The sequence below is a fragment of the Crocodylus porosus genome, unplaced genomic scaffold (assembly GCF_001723895.1).
Source record: "Crocodylus porosus isolate Cpor-Errol unplaced genomic scaffold, CroPor_comp1, whole genome shotgun sequence".
Classification (NCBI taxonomy): domain Eukaryota; kingdom Metazoa; phylum Chordata; order Crocodylia; family Crocodylidae; genus Crocodylus; species Crocodylus porosus.
The window spans coordinates 8,949,002-8,958,463 of NW_017728932.1; the positions used below are offsets into that span (position 1 = coordinate 8,949,002).

Here is a 9,462-nt window from a genome sequence, read left to right on the forward strand (position 1 = left end):
CTGTCAGTATCAGGTTGGTATCGGTCAATATGGCTGGTTAATAATCGGCCATCGGTGCAGCCCTACTCAGTTTGTTTAGCGCATCTTGGAGAAGGTTAAGAGCTGATGCGGTTGTGGTTTGCGTCAGTCCGGCAGAAAGAGACCTAGAGTTTTGTCAGGCAAAGCTAGGTAAATTAGACTCATAGTAAAGTGTACCCTTTATTAATTAATTGTTGCTATAGTTAACATAAGGGTTCCCTATTGGCTGAGGTCTTTAAATCGGTGCTTTTCAACCTTTCTAGACTCAAGGTACCCTTCCATAACTTTTGTGAATTGTGCTGCACCCCATTTCAAAAACTAAGTTATTTCAGGTCTTATCTCCCTGCAGAGGGATGTGGCAGTGGGGGTTTCAAAGGGAAAACTAAGTGCAGCTTTCATTAGCCCCTGGTTCTGCAGTAGTAATTTTTCCCTTTCGATGTCAAGGCCGCATGCGATTTTTTTGACATACGCTTTTAAAAACTAGTAAGAGCCATTTTTCAAAATGAATCTGAATCTTTTTGGGGAATACATTGCTTGTTTCTTACTGTCTCAGGTAGTTGAGCAGCATAATCTGACATCAGATCCTTAATAGCTTTTTCCTAGTTATGGTCTTCATAGATTGAGCTTCCTTTTTCTGATCTACTTCCTCTGTTTCAGATGATACTGGAAATCGACTTCGCTTCCAGCTGGAGTTAGAATTTGTCCAGTGTCTGGCAAACCCAAATTACCTCAACTGTAAGTAGTTGAAATTTCAACTGTGGGTACCTGAAAAATTAATATTACAGTAAAAGCCCTGTTATCCATTATTTTACTAACCAGAATACTTTATCAACCAGAATTTCAGCTGGCCAGCCAGACATGGTGGGGGGTGGGGAGGGAAGCTCGCACGTGGTGGCCACCACCGCTACTGCCGCCACCCAGTGCTACCAGCATTCTGCATTTGGTCAAAACATCCACCCTGTGCTGCTGCCACTCTGGCCACCGCTACCTCCTCCCTGCTTTGCATCCAGCCAAAAATGTCCACGCTGTGCTGTTGCCACCCTTACCCCCCCACCCTACCCCCCTGCCCAAAAACCATTGGCTTCAGGTAACCAGAATTTTTAGATACTCAGCACCTCCCTATTCCCCACTTGTGGAGGATAACAGGGCTTTTACTGTTGTTACTCATGTTTCCTATTCCTGGAATGCATAATAGAGAGATGGGGAACAATACGAAAAAAGGGCACTGAATTATTTAACCTAGTGATAATATGAAGTTTGCTTAATTTGTAAAATTCCTTTGTTTGGCCAAGTAGGAATGGGTTTTCTATTAATAGGCAATGTTCTATTTTGTGTAATAATTATTTTCATTTATGAATTGCATGCCAGGTGCCTTGGCAATAGGTGCCAATATGAATATCTAAGTAAATTGCTAAAAGCCATGGAAATATATCATGGAGACATTTTAAATGTATCCATGGGGATAGTGTCAACTTGAAATTTTGATCATTTAAAAATAGATTCAGGTGCAGATACTGTACCTACCCTGAAGCTCTCTGCCAGAATTTTATTATTTTACAATCAGTATTTCCTATTTTTAAAACATTGCACGTGCTTTTATTGCTAGGTAAATAACATGCACCAAAAGGGGAAAGTCTCAAATTCCCTGTGCCCGGAGTGCTAGCCATATGCAGAATAAACTTATCAGAAACAAGGAATACCTGTTGAACTTTTCATTACAATTCTGATTTTTGTAATAGGAGTTGATTTAAAAAAAATAGAAGTACTCTTTTAACAACAGATGCTTCTTCTGGGTGATGTGTAAATTTGTTTGTGGAATTTTAGTGGCCGTTTCCTTTTTACATGTAGCGTTGCTACATTTTTATTTATTTCTTGTTTCAGTTCTTGCACAGAGAGGATACTTCAAAGACAAAGCTTTTGTAAATTATCTTAAATATTTACTTTACTGGAAGGAGCCTGAATATGCCAAATACCTCAAGTAAGTGTTTATATTATTTTGCATTATGCCATGTAATAATGTGATAGATACCGTACAATGTGCGCTATATAATAGTACACTGATACTTGATTTTCATGTGTAGTTTTAGTTCATGTTTTGATTCTCCCATAATCCAGGCTTCAGAACAGCTTGTATATATAATTTTCTGGACAAATGGGTAGGACTTGTCTCCCAGTAGTCCTGCCCTTACTTTGGTATCCTATATGAACTGCCTTAGCATTTGCTGATAGCTAATATTATTCTTGAACATTTTGGTGCTGTAAAGCATGAGACAATCTCAAAAAACACATTTGCAGAGTTATTAAGCAACACCAAAAAAAGTATGAGATTTTTTGCATACTTCTTAATAGCCTTCTCTAAGATTAACAGCCTTAACATCTTTCTCTAAGATTTTGTGAAAGCTGATCTTTCTAGTTCTGTTTTTACACACAGTTCAGAAACTCAGTAGTTATTGGCTGGATCCAGATGTGCAGGCATGTGTGGTTTGTGGCATTGCAAGCCTCTTTGCAGCGCCACAAACTGCACGAGTTGCACATTAATTTCCAGTGCCAGGGCAAACTTTGCCATTGGGATTTCCCAGTAGCAAAAAAAAAAAAAAAAAAAAATCCTGGAAAAAAACAGTGCAACCCGTGCCAAAGTGGCAAGCTGCATGTGCTGCCTACTCCCCTGTTTCTGCACACTGTGGAGTCCCTGTGCTGAGGCACTCTGCGTCCCAGCCAGCCGCTCCCCAGGGAAGCAGGCAGTCCTGGGCTGGCTTCTCTCCTGTCTCCGCGTGTCTCAGTGTGAGGGCTCCACTGCACAGAGGCATGTGGAGCCCCTGCACTGAGGTACACTGTGCCGTGATGGGGAGCAGGCAGCCTTCAGCTTGCTCGTTCTGTCTGCACATGCCTCAGCATGGGCGGCACCCCCACACTGAGGCACATGGATCCCCAGGCTGAAGCACACTGCGTCCCAGCCAGCTTCTGCCTGCTCCCACGCCTTGAGGCACACTGTGCCCCAGCCAGGTGGGGAGTGGCTGGCTGGGGTGCAGGGTGCCTCAGTGCGGGGACTCCACAGTGCATGCAAATTGGGGAGCCTTGGGTTGCCTGCTCCCCCATCCCTGCTCCCTGGCTGGTTGGGGCACAGGATGCCTCAGCACAAGGGATGGCTAGCCCCTGCTGAGGCACTTTGTACCCCAGCCAGCCCTCCCATGCAGCACATGGAGCAGCGGGATAATGTGTCCTGCTGCAAAGCACACGGGTAGGGGCGTGCACTGTGGCACAAACTGTTTGTGGGCACACCCCTGTTTGTGTGTGCTGGGCCATAGAGTTGACACACAGTAGCGTACAGGAAAACTAACTACCCATACAAGTGTAATGCCCAAAGTGAAAATTGTATTGGTATAATGGTTTGATTGGACTTCTTTTTCTCAGTCTGGAGGATGAAAGTATTGGCAGCATAACTGATATCGTTAGTGTGGTGTGGTTTATAAGAATGTAAATAAACAGATAAACCTAGAAGCCCTGTATTTGATGATGGTGCTACATTTCTTCTGTAAAATAATTCATGTTATCTTAATTCATGCTATCATTATGAATGGCTTGAATTCTAATGAGCAGAAGCACCTCAGATTTTGTAAATATCTGTGTTGGTGGTGGTTTACAACCTTTTCATTTGTGGACCCCTAAAAATGTAATTGTAAGTTTGGGTATTTGCACGCTTTTGATTGTAGTCATCTTTTGCAGACCCCTTACGCATAGTCTTTGGACCTCCAGGGGTCTACTGACCACAGGCCAAAAACCATTGATCTACATATTAAAATTGTAAAATAATACATTGCAAATATGTTAGTAAAACGACATATTAGATCTAGCAGTGGTCTGCCATGTAAAAGTTTGAATTAAAATACACCGTTTGTTTTTAAACTAGGTATCCCCAGTGTTTACACATGTTAGAGCTGCTTCAGTATGAACACTTTCGTAAAGAACTGGTAAATGCCCAGTGTGCTAAATTTATTGATGAACAACAGATTCTTCACTGGCAACATTACTCACGGAAAAGAATGCGTCTTCAGCAGGCACTAGCAGAGCAGCAACAACAGAACAACACTTCAGTCAAATGAAAATTCTGGATACCTGTGGGAGCATGAACTTCACATCGGTTTATAGTTTGAAGAAAAATAGACTGAATTTTGTAGGTTTGGTCTTAGTGATGTACTTAACTTAATGTGTGTATGTGAATAGAAAACATCTTTTTTTGGTTATTAAGTGACCTTTTTCTAGGGGCAACTTGTATCCATTTCAGTGCGGTGTGGCTGAAGTGTATTTTGTAATAAGGACAAAGCCTTAATATTAACTGCAGACTTACATCTCTGTTGGTGGATCTGTTTTGAAAATTTAATACAGTTATTTAAGCACCTATCACATGAGTATCAAAGCCATGTAATTGCATGTGTTACAGAAAACCTTAATTGTGGACATGCCCATCTTGAAACAAGGCTGTGGCTATGACTGATGCTGTACTTTTGTTAATGATTCCTTGTCTAGTGCTGCTGTTTTTGCCAACATTTTAGCAGAGGAAACCAAATTTACAACAGCTAAAACATTTGTGGGGGGAAGGGAGGTTTCTGAAAATATTACGTGTAAAGTTTATCAGTGGAAAAGAGGTGGTGCAGCTACAAAAGAACCCTAATTCTATTCCAGGAAAATTAACATATTAGACTGCTAGGGGTTGGCAGAATTCTAGCTAATTTATAAAGGCTGCTCTCGGGTCACTGCTTCTCTGAAGTATGTTGCTGGTATTTTAGAAGGTAGAGAAGCATTTATCTTTAATAAAGCTGGTTTGGGAGCCTTTCAGCTTCTTGTAGGTCCAAAGGAGGCAGGCATCTAATAATTGTACATAATAACCCAACTAGTGAAGGCAGCTGAGAGGGATTTTATTCTTTTTACCCTGATGGAAGGCATATTTGATGACAAGAATTGGAAGAAACCGGTCTTAATCTTAAGAGATTTCTCTGTGATGTGATAGAAGCTAGGATGATTCATGGCAAAAGGTGTGACAGTATTTTGTCTTGCCTAAACTTCTAATGTGTTTGTGCTGTACAGAACTGGATGGAGCTTCGTTTTGAAAGCAAGGTTAAATGCAGGTTGGATACTTTCCAGTGTCTGGCTGACTGTCCTCAGTAACACTCTTACAAAGCCAGAGCAAAATCCTGACAACCCATTCTTACATTAGCAATTAACTGAACAAATTTTCAGATTCAGTGTGCTTATAATGCATATTTCTGTTGTATAGGGCTACCACTGTGACTCTGTGAAGTGATCTTTGCACCAAAAAGCAGCTTGATGTTCTAGTTTTCTATTCTTTATTATTCTGCATCATGGAATAGCTTTACTTTTAATCTTTCAAAATATTAGTGACCACAGTATGTAGAATGAAATTGCTGGTCTTGCATAAGCAGCTTTCTGTGCATTAGTAAAACAGGCATCCAGTTGTTTCTAGAATAATGGTGCTCAACCACTAGTCCACAGAGCTGCATCGTTTTGTCCACTCCTCCTCACCAGTTCAGAAATTTGGGGGCAGAGGAGTAGTGGCAGCATTACTTGCTGCTGCTCTGCTGCCAAGCTTCTGGACCTGTGAGGAGCCCTACAGGCTGGCTCATGTTACCCTGCACATGGGATTGACCTGTAGGTGTGACCAGCCCAACCCCATGTGGGATCTGGCTTGTGGGCCAACCCCATGTCACTTGTCTAGACTGCACAGCTATTAAGTTGAGTACCACTATTCTAGAAAACTTGAGCTAGAGCACTAGAGAGAAAAAGTCTGATGGGATAAAAAATCATCTGTTGACTTTGAGTGAGGTGTTACTTCCTTTATCTGTCATGATTAAGGCATAAGCTTATTAACAGTCAAGGTTCACAGTCTTGCTGATTATTTGTTTTTTAATTTCAAATAGTTATATTGTGCTCTCCAGTTGTATCTAGGAACCCTGAATATTTCAATAAATTAATCTTGAGTGTACAACTATAGTATGTTTTCATGATGCAGGGCAGTATCATTCTTAGTACCGTGGAATGAATTCTAGAGGAGCTATGCAGTGTTTCTGCAGAGTAAGCTGCTCTCCCCTTGGGCATTCTGACTTAATTGTATTCCTTTCCTTTAATAACAGTAACTTAATTTTTTAAGTATTGAATCCACAAGCAAGTTTGTAAAGTTACTGTATTCATGTACGTTACTGCTTAACGTAACTGTTCTTGTAAAAGAATGAGCTAGTTTGACTTTTACTCCAAAACAGCTAGTATCTGACTATGGTCAGGAGTCTTATTAACTAGGTTGATTAACTCCTTGGTTAAAAGCTACTTGCACGTCATTATACTGAACAGAGCAAAAATAGTTAATTTTGTACATTCATCATTTGGGAAGTGAAACCATATAGGGTTAAATGCTTTCGTCGTATTTCTCAGACACATCATATATATAGATATATATAGGTATATATATATATCAAGTCATATAATTAAAATTACTTTTTCCAAAGAGATTGATACACAGGTTGTTGCAAATGAGTTTAATTCAGCAAAAGCATAGATTGCAGTTCCTTAGTGTTTCACATTCCCCTCACATGATCTGCACCCAGAATTTCATGATATGTGTTTTGGCCAGCAGATGAAATTGACTCTGTAAAATCTAACTACAGTCAGAAGATACAAACATCCAGTTTCTAGATAAATGATTGACTACTGAAGAGTCCAGACTTAATCTTCAGTAAACAACATGCGAACAAGGTCTGCCTTAAAACATTCCTCTTCTACCAGCTTCTGAGGCTGCAAAAGAGAATTCAAATTTAATCTTTCCAGGAAAGGTAAATTAAACATTTTGAACAAGTTCCTTGCACAAAAGAGGTATTTACTAGCTACGCATGAAGACTACTGTAGCGTTCCATAAGCTGGGTTTCCTTCCACTTTGTCTAAACTATATAAGGCATGCAGAGATCCTTCCCTTACAAAGTTAAAATACCTTCAGGTTTTCTATTCACCAGTTTCCCTGCTAGTCTGTTTTTAAATATGCTGGTTTACAAAGTACAAATGTTCAAGATGCCATTCCCTTAGATTTGCACAATTTAGAATTAAAGCTCAACTTGTCAGAGAATGACCTTGTTGGTTTACTGTGTTGGCATTTTAGCTCTGGAGATCACTTTTAATCAGCTTCGGTCAGAAGTAGTAATTTTGTTATCACTTGTTCTACTTCAAGAGACTCTAGTGGTTTATCTTGTCTAAAGAGGAGGAACTGAACTGCGTATTATAGATTGGAAAGCTACCTTAATTCTTCAGCTGCATTCAAAACCCTTCTGAAAATCTGGCCACAATTGTGGATGCTCAGTTACACTGAGTATGAGCTTTAGTAGTTTCTCCATGATCACTAGTACAAGCAGGACTGCAGAAAGAGGAACAGTCTGTACTGACGGGCATTGAAACAGTGAAATAGCCACAGGGGAGGAGATTAAAGTGTTCTCAACTGTTTGCCCTGCTCTAGACAGCTCCACAGAACACCAGAAGTGTTGTGTGCAGAACACATAGTTCAAACTGACAAGATCTAACAGGTTTCTCATTTAAATATGGCATACATTCAACCATGTAAGGGAAAGTACTTACAGTCCCATATTTAAGTAGTGTAGGCACTCCAGTTAATTTCAGATTCTTTCTGAACTCATTGTTAGGATCTTTCCAGCTGTTTAGAAAAAAAACAGTTAGCTAAAGTTTTCTAACATTCCACCTGCCATCTAAACAAAAGGAGTTTCTGTTTTCTTGGACCACTGCCTGATTTGTATATTGCTAGTATACAGAACTAGCCCGGAAGACTGCAGTGGAGCACCCTCTGCAGGTTTAAACTATCATAAAGTCTAAAGCTCATACAAGCAGTCCTCCACTTATACAATGTTTATAAATCGACACCCCGTTCCAACTTTATGACGTCAGTTTTGACTTTACAACGCTTGATCTGACGCAACGCCACGCCAGTCAACAAATTTGCTGCATCACCCATCTCCCTGGAGAACATCTGTCCAAACTTCCTTAGACGCTTTCTTTAAAACAGATGAGACTCCAAAAAACCTGCAGCCAAGACTGCTGAGAAGACTCCAGCCAAGAGCCCTTCAAAACGTTCAGCAAAGTCACTTCAGAAAAGTCCTTCAAATCAACATGACTGCTATTTACAAGATAAACACATTAATGTAGCTATATTACTCATCAATCCTTTATTGAGTACAACATTCTGGCGTATTTTTGGTGAAAATAGGGTATCGGGCCTTGGTTCAGGAACCAATCCCCCATTTATAACATTGTTTCTTATGAGAAAATCGGTTCTGAGTTATGCTGTTTTCAGGAACCAATTGCGTCGTAAGTCCAAGGACTGCCTGTGCTTCTATTAAGAGGATAAAAAGGCTATGTTTAGCCAAGAAGGCGTAACTTTTCAAGTTGGATTGTGTTACATTACTTTAGAGGTATGATCCTACGTTATAAAAGGAAATGATTTTTTTTGCAGTTTGTCGTGAGGAAGATACAGATCATTAACTTGAGGCCTATACCAGCCCAAGACTTGGGTGAAGAACCTTTCGGTTCGAACGGGTTTGTTTCATGGCACGGCCAGCCTAACTCCCTAGTTATCTGGGCACAAAGCAGCACAAGCAGTTAGCAGGACACACTTGTGAACACCGGTACTTACTAGGCTCTGTCTCCCACTTGACAGTAGATGAATATGGATCCTTCCGGCATGTTGTGCAGTTCGCTCCGTATCACCGGTTCAGCTAAACGGTATCATCATCGAGAACGTTAATATCCTACCTCGGCACCTTAAAATAAAATCACTCCTATCGCCAGCGAGCCTGTCTGTCCACCTCCCGCCCCAGCCAAACTATCCCCCGGAAGACGGGCTTTTGCCGGCAGTGACCCAAGTGGCCCCCCCGCCCGGTTCTGGTGGTCTTCTCCATGTCACCTAAGGCCCCTCTAAACCCCCAGGTGCGATCTGATGCACATCACGGCAACCCCCGTCCACGCTGCGTGTGCAGGGACCCGGCATCCCCTCCCCTCCCGCCTTACTGCTGGCGCAGGGGGCGAGTCCCCGGGGGCTCCCTGCAAGAGCCGGGCGGGCCTCACCCGTGACGCAGTCCGGACACCAGCTGTGGCCCGCGGCGTCCTTGTCGCCGCTGAAGAGCACGAAGATGGGCCGGCCGTGGTGCTGCTGCGCCGTCCGCGCGAACTCCGCGTAGCCGCGCACCGGCTTCTCCTCCCAGCCCATAGCTCCCAGCTACCCACGCCTACGGCAGCCGACAGGACCCCACGCCGGATTTGGCCGCTCGCGGCACCCGTAGCTGCCGCTCCCGACAGCCTTTACGGCGGCCGTTGCCCTGCCTACGCGCCTTATTCCGGCGCGCTGCGTCAACTACGGGAGCGCGGAGGGGTCAGAAGCCC

At 42.4% G+C, this 9,462-nt stretch overlaps 2 protein-coding genes across 2 annotated transcripts in view; one reads left to right on the plus strand and one right to left on the minus strand.

Annotated features, from left to right (window-relative positions):
• MED31 (mediator complex subunit 31) overlaps nucleotides 1–6,016 on the plus strand; it is a 7,327-nt gene extending 1,311 nt beyond the window's left edge. The window contains exons 2-4 of the mRNA XM_019545544.1: nucleotides 676–753; nucleotides 1,900–1,996; nucleotides 3,926–6,016. Coding sequence (XP_019401089.1) covers nucleotides 676–753; nucleotides 1,900–1,996; nucleotides 3,926–4,118 — 368 coding nt within the window. The 3' untranslated portion in view covers nucleotides 4,119–6,016. The remainder of the gene's footprint in view (nucleotides 1–675; nucleotides 754–1,899; nucleotides 1,997–3,925) is intronic.
• Nucleotides 6,017–6,546: 530 nt separating this feature from the next.
• TXNDC17 (thioredoxin domain containing 17) lies at nucleotides 6,547–9,355 on the minus strand. Its single transcript, XM_019545545.1, has 5 exons — nucleotides 9,337–9,355; nucleotides 9,148–9,296; nucleotides 8,717–8,798; nucleotides 7,648–7,723; nucleotides 6,547–6,819 (listed from the first exon to the last, which is right to left on the minus strand). Exons 2-5 carry the CDS (start codon nucleotides 9,287–9,289, stop codon nucleotides 6,751–6,753), a joined length of 369 nt encoding a protein of 122 aa, XP_019401090.1. The 5' UTR covers nucleotides 9,290–9,296; nucleotides 9,337–9,355; the 3' UTR covers nucleotides 6,547–6,750.
• Between the last annotated feature and the right edge of the window lie 107 nt (nucleotides 9,356–9,462).